The sequence below is a fragment of the Abramis brama genome, assembly GCF_963993115.1.
Source record: "Abramis brama genome assembly, chromosome: 15".
Taxonomy (NCBI): Eukaryota; Metazoa; Chordata; class Actinopteri; order Cypriniformes; family Leuciscidae; genus Abramis; species Abramis brama.
In genome coordinates, this window is record NC_139977.1 from 17,895,788 (window position 1) to 17,916,670 (window position 20,883).

Genomic DNA, 20,883 nt, shown 5'->3' on the forward strand with positions numbered 1-20,883 from the left:
AAATCCCAAGATCAATCTTTTAGTCTATGCTATTTTATGCGTGAACAAAACTTCACTAAACATTATTTGTAGTGCATCTCTCATCCAATAAATGTAATAAGCTTTGTTACTTTTCATTTGAAACAGTCTCTCCTTTCCAATTTTATCATTTTTTTTTTTTTTTGCCGCTCTTTAATATGGTGTGACAGATTGTTGTAGCTGACTCAGTTCATGTGACCGCAACACTGAATCGAAGTCGAAACAATTATATAATTTAAAAGTTGATATTTAAAACTGCTTAATGTGCATTGCGATTGCATTAAACCATAAAAAGTTGCCGCTGACGGCCATGTAAGCAGTGTACAGATGAGAGTTTTGCGCCATGTTCTGCTTTGTAACTTCTTGAAACATTAGTAAACCATAGTAAATCACATCTTTATTTAGAGCTGGTTGTCTCGATTCAAATGAGCCCACAATATAAAATGATGCGTAGATCTTGAGAAGATCCTCACGGGCTGATATGACATGCTGCTTGGCTAGAGTTATAGGACTTCCAGGATCTGATTGCATCGCGATCATGAAGCAATGTTTTCTAACGTCATTTGAAAGTTCAACCAATGATCTGAATGTTGAGTATGGTGGGTAGGGACAATGTGTCGAGACCAATCGGACGGATCAATCACTCAGATTGACAGGTCTTGATTTACCGTGCGCCGTAGAATAGTAGCGCACAGGTGAAACGGCGCTGGAAGATCATCACTCATCAACCAGGATCTTATTACTTTTTACTTATTCTGTGTAATTCTAAATATTTGTATGCTTTATAGCATTTACACATGTAAGTTCTTATGTTCAGTAAACATTTGTTAGTAGAGGTTTTTGGACTTTTGATAAAAAGGCTACCATGGTTCCAAATGCCATAACGTTTGCTTTGTGATATCAACACAAAATTTGTAGTTGATATGATGGTGAACAAGCGCAAACTTGATTTTATGACCTGTCTCATATATACTTTCTGATAGTTGTCATGTTGAGCATGAAGAATAACAAAATGAATCAATAAATTGCATCACTTTTTCTGGGGGGGGGGGGGTTCTCAGCAGAGTAGTAACACAAGAACCTCTAAACATGATTCATTTATTTTCTTAATGTTAAAGCTTTTCTATTAAACGAGACCATGTCCTTAATGATGTCTTGTTTTTTTTGTAGAGTTATAAGCCATTACTTTTAAGTATGCCACTTGAAATCATTAAAAATGCCTTCAGGGTATGTATATCTTTCACCATCAACAGAGAGCTTACGACACTTACATAAAGCTTGAACTGTCGGTATCGGGCGTTCATGATGACAAAAAAATCGGTAGCCGGTGTCAACTGCAAAAATCTTGATCGTAGTATTTCTAGCATTTTGATGTATTAAATACATTTTAATACCCATTAAATGCTTTTCAGCTAAATTTCCATTTTGAAAAAACTTTTTTACATGAATAACCTTTTGTCATCATTTTATCCCGCAGAGGTGGAGGTTCCCATCGAGCCCCCAAGTGCTACCACCACCACAACCATCGGTATCTCCGCCACCTCCGCAACCTTCTCTAACACTTTCGGCAAAAAGCGAGCCAATGTGGCCACCACTCCGAGCACCAATCGCAAAAACAAAAAGAACAAGACCAAGGATTCACCTAGTGAACCCATTATTCTTCAGGACCCGCAGGTGGCACTGGCACAGCAGAAAGCAGACAAAAATAAGATCCACGGAGAACCTCGAGGGGGTGGGGCACCGGGAGGAACCAGCGACTCTGATAATCTAGATAGCACCGACTGCAACAGTGAGAGCAGCAATGGCAGTAAGAGTCAGGAGCTCGCTGACCTCCCTTCATCATCGTCCTCTTCCTTCTCTGCCCCTTCAGTACTTGCAGGTTCTAACCAGTTCCACATCGCAAGTGAGAAGAGACAGGGGCCTTCGCTGCCGGGCTCTCGTGAGGAGAAGGTCACGGTGTCCATCTCCAAACCACAGCAGAGGTAAGAGTTAATATACTTCTGCTTGCCACTACTACTTGCCTACACTTATCATTGTGCAGTTCAAGACAAAGTTCCTTAATGCAAATTTTCATCATTACCTCAAAAACTTACAGAGAGCAGGCCTTTGACATATCTCACAAAGTTGTTTATTTTCTTGAGCTTTGGTAGTAAGAGTTTGTTTTAGTGCGACAAAATATTTGTGGGGAGATGATTAAACTTCTTGTTCTATTCCCTTTTTTAACAGATCTCATGACCTCAACAGTGACCTGACCCCCAGTTCCCTGCCTTGCTCGTTCAAGACCATTTCACTGCCAGTCACCTCGCCCAACATTAAGATGAATCTCACTAGCCCAAAGAGAGGCCAGAAGAGAGAAGAGGGATGGAAAGAGGTGGTTCGAAGGTGAGGTGCATTTTTAGGCCATAAAACGGGATGAAAAAAATCTAAATGATTTACTTTGAAGCAAGGATATAAAAATATCTCAGAAATATAGGGATAAGATCCTTAGATTTAGCAATGTGCTAAAAACATTTCTCAAATTGCAATGTGCTAAAAACATTTCTCAAATTGAAATGTCCTGGCAAACACCTAGCACTGAGTTATTGAATTTTTTGCCATTTCTCCCTTAGATCCAAGAAGCTCTCTGTACCTGCCTCTGTGGTGTCTCGGATTATGGGTAGAGGTGGCTGCAACATTACGGCCATCCAAGACGTTACAGGTGCACACATTGACGTGGACAAACAGAAGGACAAGAATGGAGAAAGAATGATCACAATCAGGTAAAAATTATGCTGAAAGTTTTTAAGACACTAGTAATTATTGTAAATATAATAATTATTGTTCACCCTGCTTGGATTTCTTACATATGCTCACTCTCTTGGTTTGCAGAGGTGGCACAGAGTCCACACGGCATGCGGTGCAGCTGATCAATGCGCTGATCCAGGACCCAGCCAAAGAGCTAGAGGACCTGATCCCTCGTAACCACATCCGGCCGCCTGGCGCCAACACCAAAATCAGCTCCACCTACACAACCTCCACTGGGGCCACAAGCACTACTGCAGCCAGTTCAAAAGGCCTGCCATCTGTAGTGCCCTCCCCCAGCATGTCGTTCCAGTCCTCCACCAACTTTACGGCTCAGCAGGCTGGCAAGTTAGGCAAAAGTATGGCACCAGGTGTCAGGCCCCCCTTCGTTTCTTTGCCACCACTTGCTTATGCTCATCCTCAGCTGGCCCTTCTTGCAGCACAGACTATGAACCAGATCCGCCACCCTCGATTGCCCATGGCGCAGTTTGGTGGCACTTTCTCATCCTCTCCCAACACTTGGGGTCCTTTCCCTGTGCGTCCAGTGAGCCCTGGTAGTGCTAACAGCTCACCCAAACACAGCGGTAATTCTGCACTGCGTCTCGGCAGCTCTACTTCGGCCCACACTGAGCATCCTGTTGCTTCTGTGTCCAGCACCTCGACTCCCACTGTTTCCACCACTTCTCCCACCAGTACCGCACCTGTTAACACCCCCACGCCTTCTTCTGTCAGGAAGCAGCTTTTCTCAACAGAGCCCAGGTCTGGAGGTGGAGTTGTTATGGCCACTAGCGGCAGCAGCGCTCCCTCTGCACAAGTGGCTCCCTCTCCCATCAGCTGTGCTCCCACAACCCCTACGACCCCTCCATCTCCATCTGCGCCCATTGCTCCACCTCCACAGCATCCTCCTCCCCCCAAGCTAGAGCCAGCCAGCCTTAGTACCCCTGCTAAAGAGAAGCCTGTCACAGAGCTCGCCGCACCTGCCACAGGAGCTCCATCTGATGGGCCCAGCCCCTCCGCTCCCCTGCACTTCACTTCGTCTCCCTCAGGCCCATCGATGCTAACCGCACAGCCTGACAGCCGGCAGCCGATTGCATCACACTTCACCTCCAGCTCAGAATCCAGTTCCTCTTCCTCAACTCAGCCAGGATCATCTCACCCTGTCACACGCCTGCCACCTCCAACCTGCAGCAGCACAGTCACTAATACCAGCAGCACCTTACCTCATTACGCCACCCCCACTGCACCTGGCGTGACTCCCCGCATGCAGCCACCCACACCCTACTACCCCATGGCTTCAGGGGCCCTGCAAGAGCAGCAGTCTGTGTTTGTGCCTCAGGGAGCCTCACAGGAGCCCCTCAAACAGCAGCAGCAACAACAGCCTCCACCTCAGCCAAACCTGGCTCCGACAGGCATGCCACCTCCCTCACTTACAATGTCCTCCACCATGAGCATGATAAACGGCTCTCAAATGCACCTCCACAGTGGAAAAGCGCAACTGCCCCCCAACTTTGGCCCTGCGGCTCTCTTCAATCACTTCAGCAGCATCTTCGACAACAACCAGGTGGGCAACAACCAGGTTTGGGGTGCCTGCCATCTACCAACACGTACTCCGTCGGAGCAGCCCTACAGTGCCCCACCTAATGCCTATATAGGGGGAATGGGGCAGATGGAAAATGTCATGCCTCCTGATGGCTCAAAAGCTCCAGGGTATCGCTGCACCTCACAGCGGATGGTTTCCAGTCCCATTGGTGAGTGCAACCTTTAAATCAAGGGTGTCCAATCGTGTTCCTGGAGGGCCACCTTCCTTCGGAGCTTCGCTTCAACATAACCACCTGGAAGTTTCTAGTATTCCTAACTAGCTGGTTCGGGTGTGTTTAATTAGGGTTGGAGCTAAACTCCATTAGAAGGTTGGCCCTCCAAGAGCAGGATTGGACACCACTATTGCTGATGACCTTGCATCTGTTTTGAGATTGGGGTCAAATCCTCTTGAGTAATGCTATTCACTATGTTCCACAGGAATACACCCCATGGACAACTCCATGTCCTCATCCACTGCGCTCACCAGCTTTACCACAAGCATATCTGCCAGCCCTGTGTTCCTGCCGGGTTCTGTTCCTGTGGGCACACCCTCTTTCAGCCGTCAGCACTTCTCTCCCCATCCCTGGAGTGCCTCCACCTCTTGTATGTCAAGAGGTTATTTTAACGCAAATGCACCAAACACAGCATCATGTATTATAAGACCTATAGTGCTCATGTGTTCATTCTGATAGTCCCTTCATTTCTCGTTGATTTTAGGTGAGTCTCCAGTGCCCTCCGTGTCTTCCGGGGCATCCTCACCTCTTTGCACATCTACGGTGACTCCTGCTCTTATCCAGGCAAAAGCAAGTAGCTCCAACCAGCAGGACCGCAAAGTGCCCCCTCCCATTGGAACTGAGCGCCTGGCCCGCATCCGGCAAACTGGCTCTGTCAACCACACCATGCTGCCCACCAGCTACACCCCACCAGTTGGACAGGGTGGCATCTGGTCTTTTGGAGTGGGCAGTGCCTCCGGTGAGTCTATGAATGAAATGTAATAGGCATTTTCGAATTGTTCTACATGTTACGAAATGGAACATATTTGCATAAGTCAGTGACAATTGTTTTCGCTTGTATAACTAATTGCACTAAATGTGGAGAGTTGGTATTGGATCTAAAGAACTTAATAAATATGTCTCTGTTCTTCACAGAGACAATGTCAGGCTGGTCTCAGCCCCTAATGGGAGGGCCAGTGATGCACCAGCAGATGCAGGAGCCATCAGCTTTCTCTCAGCACCAGGCTATGGAGCGAGACGATACTGGGATTGTGGCTCCATCTAATACTTTCCACCAACCTATGCCCACCAACTTCATGGATTTTCAAAAGGTACACTGTACAGAGACTCTCTTTAAGAATTTAATTTTGGTTTGTTTTATTAGTTCCATTCAGTAAGGAGAATTTTAATTTGTAGCTCCACTGACAATTTTTTTTTTTTCATGGACTGTATAGGGGCTGCCAATGTCAATGTACGGTGGCACGATGATCCCTCCTCATCCTCAGATGGCGGAGGGTCCTGGAGGCCCTGTATACAATGGTCTTCACACTTCTGACCCTGCCTGGAATCCCATCCTAAAGGTTGTTCCCAACTCTGCTGAGAACTCAGACCCACAGCAGGTAAATGCTCTTAGCTGGCCCCAACTGAATATTTTTGCAAATTAGAGCCCCATTTGTTGTCTAACTCTTGAAATCCTCGCTGTTGCAGGTATGGCCAGGCACTTGGGCCCCACATGTGGGAAATGTGCATTTGAATCATGTCAACTAAACAGTGATCGAGAGGCCTAGGAGCAGTAACAAGAAACACGTTAAAAAGAACAAGATAATTACCTAATTACTGAGACGTGGTATTAACCTAGATGTGTCCCCCCAAAAATGTTAAACAAGTTAAGAAATTTGAGAGATGGACACCCTCGATGTGCCTAACTAAAAAGAAAGAATCCAGTGTGGGATTTAACGTGTTTACCACTGTCTATGAACAAATCGATTGCCTGTTCAACAGGATACATTCTGAGTAGTATAGCCATTTTGACATTTAAGCCCCACGTAAAAGTGTTCTTGGTCGGCAGGGCTCAATAGGACAGTGCGCTATTTATACTTGGCCAAGACCTAGATGATTGCGTAAAGAATGAAATCAGACCTTTTAGAGTGGTAAATACCTGTATAATTGTTTACATACTGAAAAAAGGGTTAAAAATGAGAGTAAATTTCATGTCGTATAGTGGCTCTACTTTATGTAGCCTGTATTAATGTGAAATATTTACCTTAATATTCAATAAAAAGTTGGAAATGTATCTGGTGTGTGAAAGTTATTTTGATGTCAATTGATTTTTCATGAGTAACCACTGACAATCTAAGAATGGGTAATGCTTGCAATAGGCAATCTATTGCATCTGTATATGGTAAGGAAAATTGCATATTACTGGTTAAAGAAGTAAAACTAGTTTTGGATGGTAAGTCCAAATAAAGATGATTTTTCATGGATGTTACTAGATGACAGTTTTCACATTTTGAGATGACTTGTATTGTGAAAATCTGACCTAAATCTAAAGATGAACTATGAGAAATGTAAACATATTAAAGACATCTTAGCACAAGGGCAGCACATCTTGTAAAACAGAAAAAGACTGTTGGGATATAAAAGACGTTTTCATGCAGGAAAATGCCAATATGGGGAGGCATCCGTAACATTAAAAGGAAGCATGTGTAGGGTGGAAAAGTCATGCTTTTAGTACAGCACATATTTTTGTCATATAGTAGTTTTCATATCACGTGCTCAACTGAATCACTCGGAAAACCTCGTGCAGTTCGAAGAGTTTACATTCTATGAAATGGCTCTAAACACTTGCTCCCACAGAGGGCCTCAGCGCTGTCGTCAGGAGGTGGATTTGTCTTTCTGATTGGATCGTTTGCAGCACGTGAGAAATCTCCTCCCTCGAGGGTTCCAACATGTGGAGCGCAGACATGCAGCGCTACTCCAGATCAACCAAGTCTTTAGCGTGTGTTCATTAAAAGATCCGAGTTAGATTTAGGTTCAGTCATGTCGACCAGCTGCGAAGCTTCGTCCGTCTGTCCGATTCCGAGCCGCTCCATCCATGAGAAAAGCTGGTCTCCACTCCCGGACACCTACAGTCAGACTCCTGGAGGAACTCTGTTTTCAACAACTCCTGGGGGTAAGATCATGTAGACCTAATGTTTTGAATATTTTTGAACTAGTACTTTTGCTATGTGTGTGTTTTTCCACATGTTGCTCGAGCACACTTTTTTTTATGACGTTCGCTGATCGTTTGGACTGCACAATCATAACGACAGAGGCAATACGATATGTTTACAAGCGAGCGGTCTGTTGTCTTTTAACTTGCTCGTGCATCACAGGAGGAGAACTGTCATTTAACTCTAACGTTTTCATCAGTCATTTTCACCACATCAAACATTATGTATTGTTCTGTTCAATAGAATTTTGTTGTAATGACAATTTCTAACATTTTGACTGCTGACTACTTTAATACAATTTTAAATAGGCTATTGCAAACACAATGTTCGCGTTCACATTTTCTTGTGAACCTTGATCGAAAATGATACATTACAAAATATGTAGTAATATTTAACTTTTTATATTTCCTATGTCATCGTCATCGAAGACAATTGTTGTCGTCTTCGCAAATAAGTAACGTTAGGCTAATTTACATTACTTTTTGCAGAACTTTTTTTTTTTTTTTACTTTTATTTAACCAGGAAGAGACTCATTGAGATAAAAAATCTCTTTTTCAAGAATGTTCTGGCCAAGACAGGCAGCAGTACAACCATACATACAGACACAAAAATAATTAAAGCTGCAAGCAGCATTTATCGGGGTTCAAGCAGTTAAGGCCTTTAAGGCATTTAAGCACAAAAGCATCAAAAGTTATTAAGATTTATTTAGCAAGCATGTAACCACTGACATAATAGATGGAAAAGACCATTTACAGCCAATACAGGCAGTTTACCATGGGATATATATGGTTTTAAAGCTTTTTAACAGTTATAGCGCCACCTATGGTCCAATCTCCATTAAATTGTTTACTGTGACCTCAAATTGAACCCATAAACATGTGTACTGAGTTTGGTGAAGATATCTTATTTACTTCTTGATTTATAGCCATTTTAGTAAAATAGGCTCCTCCCACAACAATTTACCACATTCTAGTATTATTTACTATGATTCTAGCATGATTTGCCATATTCTAGCATGATTTACCATGATATACTACATTCTAGTATGATTTACCATTGTTTACTGTGATTCTAGCATAGTTTACTATAGTTTATCATGGCTTACCATGATTTACCCTGTTCTAGCATAGTTTACCATGATTTACCATGTTGTAGCATGATGTACCATGATATACCATGTTCTAGAATGACGTACCAGGATTCTAGTATGATTTACCTTGATACACCACATTCTAGTATTATTTATTATGATTTACCATGTTTTTAGCGTGATTTACCATGATTTACCACATTGCTAGCAATTATGTGAAGTATCAGTACAAATGAAGTGATAAATTCTGACAAAATATGATTGTGCTATGATAGTAATTGTTATATAAGTGATTTTTTAGTGTCTTATTGTTATATAAGTGATTTTTAGTGTCTAATAATGAATGCAAAAGCATATGTGATTAGACTTCATTAATAAGTAGAATGGCCAGCAGAGGGTAGTAGAATGTAGTAGAACATATTGGCTCACTTTCACTTTAAACTTCTTGATTTTCACCATTTTTCTGCACTAAAGCAATCCAGTTATTCCATTTTAACTCCATAATGCATGTTTACACACACACACACAAAGACAAATGTTGTAGAGCCCTGCACGGGCCTCAAATTTAGGCCCGAGCCCGGCCCTGGCCCGAGACGCTCAGGCCCTAGCCCGACCCGTGTCCGACAGCTCATCAGAATTATCAGCCCGAGCCCGACCCGAGCCCTTTTTTTTTTTTTTTTTTTTCCATTACACAGCGGCAGCCTGCCCTATTTGCAGCCATTAAAATAGCTCAGTTTTGTTAGTTATGTTTCTTTGTTAGTTATGTAAATTAATGTTTCTTTTCATTTCTTTATTAGGTTAATTTAGACAAATGTTTGGAGCATTTTTTTTTTTAAATGACGACCAAGCAAACCGAGCCGACAGCAAGTAAAACATGTTTGATCAATTGAGCCTCTCAAATCAATGCTATAATACTTTACTTGTCTACAATAAAATCAATAGATATAAAAAAAACTTCAAGCATATCACACAGACAGTTAGTTTAATAAATGTTTATTTATTAAACCACAGTGAGTAAAAAATTTTTTTTTGAAATACTGAGGCAGGCTCAGGCTGCTCGCAACAGCGCTTGCAAACGAAATGAGCAATAACCTATTAAATTAAATAAATTAAAAACAAACTTGCAGATTATCTTACCTCAAAAATGCACCACAGAACATGGCCATTCTTTTTTTCCAGTGGTTTCCAACAGTTAAACGAAAACAAAGTCCAATCAAACGAAAAACATCAGAGGTTTCCAACAGTTAAACGAAAATAAAGTCCAATCAAACGAAAAGTTAGAACAGTCTCTAACAGAGCATCGTGGAGAAAAAGAATAGCTAAGCATCCACAGTGGAAGGTTTTAACCCAGTCCTCCTTTCTTCTATCACGAATTCTTCTCACGCACGCGATTTTTCTCTTAATATTCTCCATTATTTGCACATGAGGTGAATCGTGGGTCGCGCTGACGGGAAACCTTCTGTGTGCGTGCGTGAGACAGACTGTCATGTCAGTCATGTCAGTGTAATTTTAAGATTAGCTGATGGCTATAATGGCCAGTATTTAAAACACGTTTTAAGTGCAGGGCACGTCCAGTTCCCGCGCGCGAGCAGAGAGATTCGCGCTCGGCACATTATATTCCGTGTGCGAGCAGAGAGATTCGCGCTCGCGCATTATATTAATGTAGCCTACTTTCACGCTACAATAATGCGCTCTCGACATTTGACAGGAAAAAAACGCCATAAGTTATGAGGTTACGAAATGTCTTTCTATGTTTGTTTTTCTATCGTCAACGTCAACTTCTCATATTTTTTTTTTAATTAATGTCTAAAAATATAAAAAGCAGGATAACCCAAAAAAGGCCCGAGGCCCGGCCCGCATTTTAACTATGACGTGAAAATTGGCCCGAAGCCCGGCCCTAGGGGCGTAAAAAAGTCGGGGCCCGTCGGGCTCGGGCTGAAATGCAGGGCTCTAAAATGTTGTTGTTTTTTCAATGCTATTGGGATATGTCATTATGAAAATATATTTGAATGGTCTATAAACATTTCACAAAGTCTTTGTAAGCTATTAATCAGATGATTCAGAATTTATTCAGAAACCTAAGACTACACACACACACATTATGTTGTAGATACAGACATTTGAAATATATGATGTGATCAAACTGTCAATACTAATACTTTAACAGATGGATTTTGACTAAATGTAATTGTAAATGTTAAAATAGTGATTTTATAAAGTCTAAATATAAATTATAGAACAATATGACGAAATGACTATTTTAAACAGCAGGGGGCAGTAAAATATCACTTATTGGCTTAATATGCCATTATATTCATATCATTTTCACCTTTTTAACTGTTATAGAGGCAAATTTTGTCTGATCTGTCTGAAAATTTTCATGCATGTTCAGCGTGATATTTCACATGTTCTGACTTGTTTTTAAGAAGGTTTGAACATTCATTAAAGAGATATAGGCTTTCGGGGACACTTGGTAAAGGCCACATTTTGAAGTGAACCTATTATAGCTATCCAAATGAAGTAGTTCAACTTTTTCTGACAATTATTGTTCTAGTGAGTCCAGAGAATTGTATTGCACTAGTTTTGAACATTATGATATGAAAATTATATGATCAGAGATGGAAAAGACCATTTACAGCCAATACAGGCAGTTTACCATAGGAAATATATGGTTTTAAAGCCTTTTAACAGTTATAGCGCCAACTATTGTCCGATCTCCATAAAGTTTTGCATGCTTGTTAATGATGTTATGTCACATATGCTCACCAATTTTTGTGAAGTTATGAGTTTTTATTTAAGATTTATAGGTTTTATAATGTATTTTGCCATGCCCATTTTATAAATGACCCTATTACAGCCATCCAAATGCAAAAGTTCAACTTTTTTTTGATAATTATTGATCTAGAGAGTCCAGACAATTGTCCTAGACTGGTTTGGTTCCGATCGGGCAAAAAACCAGGGACTAGTTCGCAAAAGTAGGTTTTAAACATATTCACGAATATTTAATGAACGGTTTGATTGACAGCAATGGTTCTTGAGGCAAAGTTGTTCAACATGAGCAGTTCTATCAAATGATATGCATATTGTGTGGATGTGTGCAACACCACGTGATTACAGAGCCAAAAAATCTCGTTAGCGCCAACTAGTGGCCGATTTCTTTCAAAATTCTTACAGACCTCTTGGGCCATGAGTCGAACATGCCCATCGAGTTTCGTTCCGATCAGCCTCCGTTAACCTTGTCTAATAGGTGCTCAAACTTCATTGGCCGATGGCGGCCATGTTTTTTGAGATACGTCAATGTCCTCATAGGCATACATGGCACCTTGGACCAAGACACTGCATACCAATTTTCAAGTCAATCGGACAAACGGTCAGGTGGTTATAGCCTGTTTTATGTTTTTTTCATGTTATAGCGCCACCATGTGGCCAATCGCCGCAATTTTTTTACTGTGACATCAGATTGACATCATAAATAATTGTACCGAGTTTGGTGAAGATACCTCATTTACTTCTGGAGTTATGGCCATTTTAGTGAAATAGGCTCCTCCCACAACATACAATTTGGTGCCCCTTAGCGTCCGTGAATCGAAATTTCAACTTTTTTTCGATAATTATTGATAATTAGACTCCAGAGAACATTTCTGCACTGGTTTGGTTCCGATCGGTCGAAAAACCTAGGACTAGTTCGCAAAAGTAGGTTTTGGACAAAATTCAAAATGGCGGAAAAATTTGCATACCGGAAATGAAATCGGAGATATACGTTTTGTTTGCCATGAGGTCTTGATTACATTGATATAAGACACTTGAGTCTACGACATACAGTCTAGGAGTTATGAGCAGTTTTGCGCTTTTGGTCGCTGTGGCGCCACCTATGGGCCGATTTGGCTAAGTCCGTGTATCTGAGTAGCGAGCAATACTACTACCATTTGACCAAGTATCACATCTCTAGGCCTTACGGTTTTGGCTGCACGATGCGTTTTAGGGAAGAATAATAATAATAATAAAAATCAGGGCAATTACAATAGGGTTTCAGCACTTCGTGCTTGAACCCCTAATAAAAACATAAAACAACTGAGAAAGCAAATCCCTTGAAGTCAACTACAATCCTTAACACATCAGGCAGAACATCTACAGCCAGATGTGGCTGCCTCCAAGTCAGTAAACATCCTCTTAAAAGCGACCAATGAGACAAGCTTATTAAGTTTCATGGATTTCTGTAACTTGTTCCATGTAGAGGGAGCAGCAAACTTAAACGCCTTTTTTCCTAGCTCAGTTCTAACCTTTGGAACAGACAGAAGGAAAAGATCCTGGGAACGAAGATTTTAAGTCCTGATATTATTTACACTGATGTAGGTCAGAAGGTAAGATGGAAGTAGACCTAAAATAGCCTTATATATGAAAATATGCCAGTGTTGTAGTCTCCGTGTTGATAGAGAAGACCATCCAACACGTTCATACAGTTCACAATGGTGAGTGAGGACTTTAAGACCAGTGATGAACCTCAGAGCTCCATGGTATACAGTGTCCAGTGCATAAAACATCACCATAGTCAAGTATAGACATAAAAGTGGCAGCAACCAATCTCTTTCTAGATTTGAACGAAAGGCAGGATTTGATTCTAAAGTAAAACCCTAGTTTAAGTTTTAATTATTTTGCTAGCTGCTGAATATGAAGGGTAAAAGAAAGAGATTAATCTATTAAAATACCAAGATATCTGTAATTAGAAACGCATTGAATCTTCATACCCTGGGAAGTGAGGATTGAAGGCAGATTTGATTTGGATTTTGAATTTGAAACAAGCATGACTTTAGTTTTTTCAGCATTTAAAACAAGTTTTAAATCATAAAGATTCTGTTGAAGTGTGTTAAAATCAAGTTGTAATTGGGAAGTGGGATTGTTGGTTATGGTGATGGCACACACTTGTCAGTAATTTTGTATTCAGAATGAATATTGAAATTGTTTATTTCACACTGTGTGGAAAATGAAATGTTTGAAATGTATTTTATAAATTTTATGTGTAGTCTGTGTTGGGCAAAGATGAAACCTCAATTGCCAATATTGATCACATGGCTATTAAAGTTTACATGGAGAAATGTTTGAGACTAAGCCAGTTATTCCATCAGTCGACTTTGTAGTTACAGCACATTTTTCTTAAAAACCCACCCTGCTTTTAACCATATCTCGTGTGCGCTTGGTTTACCAGAGGAGATGTCCAACAAATCAAACTGACTTGAAAAGATAGTTGTATCTAAGAACTAATTAATTTCTTATTTTGGGTTTGAAACTTGCTTATTTTAATCAGTGTTTTAGACATTGTTAATAGAGCCAGAGCACAGTCTGTCCAATCACGCTGGGTCTTTATGCAATGGGTGATGTTGCAAAATTTTCTTGCTGCTTGGGTTACTACAGGACATCTAAACAGGGGCACCTTGTTTTTATGAGTGTTTTCACCTGCATGCATTTAGAAAGCACCCTAGTCAGTTCTTCACACCATTTCTATTACTCCATTATGATCTGAAACAAACTATAGGCTTTCACTTGGGTGACATAACATGTTTTTCAAACAGAACACAGCAGGAATAAAGTCCCTTGATGCAAAGAATGCTATGAACTTGTGCCAGCTTTTTTTTTTTTTTTTTTGAGGCTGAACCTCTTAAACTAATATTGGTATTTTCCCTGCAGGAACTCGTATAATCTATGATCGAAAGTTTCTCTTGGAATGTCGAAACTCCCCAATCGCACGCACCCCACCCTGTTGCCTCCCCCACATTCCAGGGGTCACCAGACCCTCACTGCAACCAGCAGAGCAGGAGCATGACAGCAAAGAACTATCTGGTAATTCCACCTGCCCTAAGAAGCATGTTGTGTTTGTTTTTTGTTTTTTTAATAACCTTGACGTCACTCACATATGGCCTAATGTATACCATTTTAGATTTCCAAATCCACATCCTCAAGCAAAAGCATGAGGAACGGGTTTAAGCATGTCCTTAAAGTGATTGCATCCTTTCTTCTTGCTGCAAGTCGATAAATATACTTGCAGGGCACGTTATGGTTGTCTACTGGAATACAGTATGTGACAGATAAAAGTCTTGTGTGAATTTCTGTATAGTTTATGGGTCAGTGACAAATAATAGTGATCATAAGGATAAGGAAAGATCTTTAAAAAGGATTCTTAGAAATGTACTCTTTATATCCATGCTGGTTTCATTTGATTTTGAAAAAAAAAAAAAAAAAAAAAAAAAAAAAAAAAAAATATATATATATATATATATATATATATATATATACACACATACATACAGTGAGGAAAATAAGTATTTGAACACCCTGCTATTTTGCAAGTTCTCCCACTTGGAAATCATGGAGGGGTCTGAAATTGTCATCGTAGGTGCATGTCCACTGTGAGAGACATAATCTAATCAAAAAAATCCAGAAATCACAATATATGATTTTTTAACTATTTATTTGTATGATACAGCTGCAAATAAGTATTTGAACACCTGTCTATCAGCTAGAATTCTGACCCTCAAAGACCTGTTAGTCTGCCTTTAAAATGTCCACCTCCACTCCATTTATTATCCTAAATTAGATGCACCTGTTTGAGGTCGTTAGCTGCATAAAGACACCTGTCCACCCCATACAATCAGTAAGAATCCAACTACTAACATGGCCAAGACCAAAGAGCTGTCCAAAGACACTAGAGACAAAATTGTACACCTCCACAAGGCTGGAAAGGGCTACGGGAAAATTGCCAAGCAGCTTGGTGAAAAATGGTCCACTGTTGGAGCAATCATTAGAAAATGGAAGAAGCTAAACATGACTGTCAATCTCCCTCGGACTGGGGCTCCATGCAAGATCTCACCTCGTGGGGTCTCAATGATCCTAAGAAAGGTGAGAAATCAGCCCAGAACTACACGGGAGGAGCTGGTCAATGACCTGAAAAGAGCTGGGACCACCGTTTCCAAGGTTACTGTTGGTAATACACCAAGACGTCATGGTTTGAAATCATGCATGGCACGGAAGGTTCCCCTGCTTAAACCAGCACATGTCAAGGCCCGTTTTAAGTTTGCCAATGACCATTTGGATGATCCAGAGGAGTCATGGGAGAAAGTCATGTGGTCAGATGAGACCAAAATAGAACTTTTGGTCATAATTCCACTAAACGTGTTTGGAGGAAGAAGAATGATGAGTACCATCCCAAGAACACCATCCCTACTGTGAAGCATGGGGGTGGTAGCATCATGCTTTGGGGGTGTTTTTCTGCACATGGGACAGGGCGACTGCACTGTATTAAGGAGAGGATGACCGGGGCTATGTATTGCGAGATTTTGGGGAACAACCTCCTTCCCTCAGTTAGAGCATTGAAGATGGGTCGAGGCTGGGTCTTCCAACATGACAATGACCCGAAGCACACAGCCAGGATAACCAAGGAGTGGCTCTGTAAGAAGCATATCAAGGTTCTGGCGTGGCCTAGCCAGTCTCCAGACCTAAACCCAATAGAGAATCTTTGGAGGGAGCTCAAACTCCGTGTTTCTCAGCGACAGCCCAGAAACCTGACTGATCTAGAGAAGATCTGTGTGGAGGAGTGGGCCAAAATCCCTCCTGCAGTGTGTGCAAACCTGGTGAAAAACTACAGGAAACGTTTGACCTCTGTAATTGCAAACAAAGGCTACTGTACCAAATATTAACATTGATTTTCTCAGGTGTTCAAATACTTATTTGCAGCTGTATCATACAAATAAATAGTTAAAAAATCATACATTGTGATTTCTGGATTTTTTTTTTTAGATTATGTCTCTCACAGTGGACATGCACCTACGATGACAATTTCAGACCCCTCCATGATTTCTAAGTGGGAGAACTTGCAAAATAGCTGGGTGTTCAAATACTTATTTTTCTCACTGTACATACATACATACAGTACAGACCAAAAGTTTGGAAACATTTCTATTTTTAATGTTTTTGAAATAAGTTTCTTCTGCTCATCAAGCCTGTATTTATTTGATCAAAAATACAGAAAAAAATGTAATATTGTGATATATTATTACAATTTAAAATAATTGGTTTTCAATTTATTATACTTTAAATTATCATTTATTTCTGTGATGCAAAGCTGAATTTTCAGGATCATTACTCCAGTCTTCAGTGTCACATGTGACATCCAGTCTATCACATGATCCTTTAGAAATCATTCTAATATTCTGATTTATTATGAGTGTTGGAAACAGTTCTGCTGCCTAATATATTTGATGAATAAAAGGTTAAAAAGAACTGCATTTATTCAAAATAAAAAAATATTTTCTAATAATATAAATCTTCTTTACTATCACTTAGTTATCACTTAGTACTATCACTTACTTATCACTTTATCAATTTAACACATCCTTGCTGAATAAAAGTATTGATTTATTTCAAAAAAAGAAAGAAAAAAAATACTGACCCCAAATTACTGACCAGTAGTGTATATTGTTGTTACAAAAGATTTCTATTTTTAAAACATTTGCTTTTTTTTCTTTTTCTTTTTTTACTTTTTATTCATCAAAGTATCACAGGTTATGAAAAAATATTAAGCAGCAGAACTGTTTCCAACTTTGATAATGAATCATCATATTAGAAAGATTTCTAAAGGATCATGTGATAGACTGGGGTAATGTGCTATAATCATAATTATTAGCGAATAATCAGTGCAGAGTTCTGCTCATGTCATGTAAACATCTTACTGTGATTACTGTGACGAAATGTATGATTTTTAATTTAATTTTCACTTAATTTAAAGTAATTTTTAGCTTCTGTCTGTGATGCCCTGTCACAGGAAGGAAAGACTAGAACATTATTTGAGGCATATTATTAAATATATAGATATTACTAGTATCAGTGTTAATATAGCCTAGTTAACAAAAACTATCAAAAAAATCTCTTCGCTTAAAATAAATAAAAGTTTAGTTTCATTAGGCCTAACCTGATGTACCAAACTCTCTCTTTTGGGAAAAAAGTAAGCGTCAAGCCCTGTTATGTGTCTGTGTATATATATACATGCATATATTTATATACTTGTGTATATATATATATACACACATATGTTTCTGTGTGCACATACACACACATTTATATAATATAAACATAATAATATATATATATACATTGTTGGAAACTTTTTCCTTCGTCCAAGCAGAAACCAGGAGACATTGGGATCACGTTCAAGAAGTTATTGTTTATTGAGGACTTCGCATTGACGTGGCTGCAGTTCTTCCAAAGTCCGACTAAGTGGACGTTCTCTTACAGTTTATATACATTTAGGGGCAGGAACCAAAACTTTGTGATGAGACAGATTTAGGAACCTGTTCTAGACTGAGATTGCTGCCCATCCTAATCCACTCAGCATATCTATTCAAATGCTGAGACCCGAGTACAGGACTGGCAGGACTCTCTTGCTAAAACACAAGCTCCAAGAGCCATTAAGAGTTTAGTAAAACAGGACTGACCGGAGTCTTTTGCTAGAAACTCTGATAATCATTATTTATACCTAACCTTAACATGCTAAATTCAATGTAAACCTAAATTAAACATTTTAATAAATTTGTAATACAACAACATACATATATAATATATTATATAAACCCAAATTTTTATTTTAGAATCGATTAAGCATCATTAATCAATTTCACAGCACTATCAAGAATACATTACACATTTTGTTTAAAAGAAAACGTTTTTAAAATATATTTTTCAACGTTTTTTAGGAATTAATATTTAATCTGGTCCCCTTTATATCGCACATGAATTTTTAGTGTTTTATTACTTTTTATAGTTACTATTACTATTTGAAATTTTAATAAAACATTGTCAAACTAAAATGTCATTCTTGTAATGTCCACCCCCCCCCCCCCCATTAATTGTCCCAATCTACCAGAATTCACCCTATCAAAATAATTAATTAAAAAATTAAAAACATTGAAGAGGTGTATTCAAGTCTTTAAAAAAAAATTAATGTATTTTTTAATGTATTTATAAGTAAATAAATGCACCTAGATAACATCAAAAAAAGAAATAAAAACTTCAAATGTTTCCAGGTGGAGTAGATACTCAGTTATACTCCTGTGAAAAAGTTAACTGAAAATGTTCCACTTTTGTTTTTCTTCTCCATTTTAAGCTCAAGGTCACATTTTGGTGTCAGTGAAGTCACTTCATGAGAAAAGCAAACAAAAATGCATCTGACCTGCTCACTGTTGGCAAGTCTGATTTCCATGTCAGGGAACTGTCCACAGGGTGTACTGTGCTTTGTGTGACGGGGGTGACACGCACTTTTCAAAGCATTTTTAAAGAGGAGATCACATTTTCAATCTCTCTCTCTCTCTCTCTCTCTCTCTCTCTCTCTCTCTCTCTCTCTCTCTCTCTCTCTCTCTCTCTCTCTCAGTTGATGACAGCCAGTTTGTGATGGATATTTGATGGATGTCTCCAGCCCCTGTGGAAAGATGGACTGCCTCAGCCTGTTCTACCAGTGCTCATGATCTGAGGGAAGATCACACCAGCTGTGGATCCCTTCATTATTGCCTCCATGCTTTATTTTTACTCTACCTAAATAATGAAATGCTCAGAGCAAGTGTGTCTCTGTTGTGGGGTGGAGCATTTTGAGTTTGGTGGATAGTATGTTGAAAATGCAGCTTCTGTTTCAGCTGCACTTCAGTGCCTTCCTTTTTTTTTTGACCAATCGAAAGGGGACTATTTGTAATTACATTTTTAATATCTAAGAATAGTTCAAATGCAGCTATTTTTGTAATGGAATTATGACCCTATGAGGGGCATTTAAGAAAATCCAGAATGCCAGAAATCAACTGTACTGTTCTCTGGATATAATATGATGTTTTGGAATAAAACTAAAACAAAGTCTTTGACTTGTGTCATCAAGTTTTTAAAATGATACGTACTTCAAAATAAAGTAATGAATGGGGCCCATCTTTGGTTGCACTTTTTTAGTGTATGTACTTACAGTGTACTTACCTAAGAAGGTACTGGTTAATATGGGTTAAAGTTAGGTTCAGGGTTGGTACCTAGTTATACCCAGATGCAATATAAGAAGTATATAGTATGTGTATGGGGAAAAAGGACTGTAAAATAAAGTGCTACCCCAACTTTTGTAGGACGTAAAAGCAGATATGAATTTTACGTTTATTCTTCTGTTACCTTTTTATTATCATTTGAGCTGTAGAGTTCAAATAAGTTGTAAAATAGGTATAATTACACAGAAAGGGTTAGCAAGCATTTTTTTCACACCAAAATCATGTTAACAGTCATGCATGTTGTACTATTGAAACAAATACTGTATAGGCTCCATTGACTTGTAAGATGTAAGACATACCTCTTGTGATCTAAGTTCCTCTGTAACATATTTTTATGCATATTTTTTGAGATTAGGCAAAGTAATTAAAACTTGTTGGAACATGATCAGTTAATTGGACTCCTTCCCGTCTCTGTAACGTAGACAGGTCACCTGTCATATCAGCAGTGCTTTTGTCCGTGGTTAAGGTGCCTGTTTTGCATTTAACTTAGGTTTGGATAAATCAAAATATTTTTAAAAGGACGATGCAGAATAAGACATGTTCCCATGCATGAGATATTATTATGAGGATGTGAAGAAGTTTTCTTTTAAACTTCCACCCATCCATTGTTTTGTGTAATGTCCTCTCAGTCTTAACACCTTCAATACAGAAAGTCCTGAGCACGCACTTTGTCCTAAGCATGAAAGAATTTAGCCACACTGTCCTGTTCCTAGAATGCCATATATATCCTACAGGTTTTCTGTTCTTGCTGGCTGAATATTTTGTGCCCAAGATTTAATTAGATTTATGAATACATTTCTCTCTGGTTTTATTTGGCAGCTGTTGTACTTTTTTATGGTTATTAGAAGAACATTAGAACATCACAATCTTTTTAACTGGTAAGATGAATCTGAGCTTAGTAATTAGCTATATTAACATACATTTGATTTACTCCATTACAATAGTCCCTTTACAGTTATTGCTATCATAAAAATACACTTACTTGTAGGTTTAAAATTCTAAATAAGGCACATCTAATGTCCAACAACAAATACTTTAGCATATTATTTTGTATGTACTTTATTGTGTCTTTCGATTCAAACACATTTAACACAATCATACAAATGGACAGTTCCTTTAAAGACATAAAGACATAATATTTCCCCCCAATAATT

At 39.2% G+C, this 20,883-nt stretch overlaps 2 protein-coding genes across 5 annotated transcripts in view; both read left to right on the forward strand.

The window, feature by feature from the left end:
• Nucleotides 1-6,663, forward strand: part of ankhd1 (ankyrin repeat and KH domain containing 1) — a 54,117-nt gene extending 47,454 nt beyond the window's left edge. For 2 of the 4 annotated variants that reach the window (XM_084137449.1, XM_084137447.1), the window contains exons 26-34: nt 1,496-2,000; nt 2,245-2,400; nt 2,628-2,777; nt 2,887-4,547; nt 4,816-4,980; nt 5,095-5,349; nt 5,526-5,701; nt 5,825-5,989; nt 6,078-6,663. In XM_084137449.1, coding sequence (XP_083993575.1) covers nt 1,496-2,000; nt 2,245-2,400; nt 2,628-2,777; nt 2,887-4,547; nt 4,816-4,980; nt 5,095-5,349; nt 5,526-5,701; nt 5,825-5,989; nt 6,078-6,137 — 3,293 coding nt within the window. In that variant the 3' untranslated portion in view covers nt 6,138-6,663. Of the gene's footprint in view, nt 1-1,495; nt 2,001-2,244; nt 2,401-2,627; nt 2,778-2,886; nt 4,548-4,815; nt 4,993-5,094; nt 5,350-5,525; nt 5,702-5,824; nt 5,990-6,077 lie in introns of all 4 variants that reach the window. The other 2 variants (XM_084137446.1, XM_084137448.1) reach the window with 1 other exon arrangement.
• Nucleotides 6,664-7,294: 631 nt separating this feature from the next.
• On the forward strand, nt 7,295-19,559 carry eif4ebp3 (eukaryotic translation initiation factor 4E binding protein 3). Its single transcript, XM_084136692.1, has 3 exons — nt 7,295-7,542; nt 14,355-14,507; nt 19,087-19,559. The coding sequence occupies exons 1-3, from the start codon at nt 7,410-7,412 to the stop codon at nt 19,116-19,118; spliced, it is 318 nt and encodes a 105-aa protein (XP_083992818.1). The 5' UTR covers nt 7,295-7,409; the 3' UTR covers nt 19,119-19,559.
• The last annotated feature ends 1,324 nt before the right edge of the window (nt 19,560-20,883 follow it).

Excerpts from the sequence above, each read along its gene's own strand:
- eif4ebp3 (XM_084136692.1), top strand. The coding sequence starts at position 7,410 with ATGTCGACCAGCTGCGAAGCTTCGTCCGTCTGTCCGATTCCGAGCCGC. Across the intron at positions 7,543-14,354 it reads GTTTTCAACAACTCCTGGGG|GAACTCGTATAATCTATGAT; the intron begins GTAAGATCATGT and ends TTTTCCCTGCAG. Across the intron at positions 14,508-19,086 it reads TGACAGCAAAGAACTATCTG|TTGATGACAGCCAGTTTGTG; the intron begins GTAATTCCACCT and ends TCTCTCTCTCAG.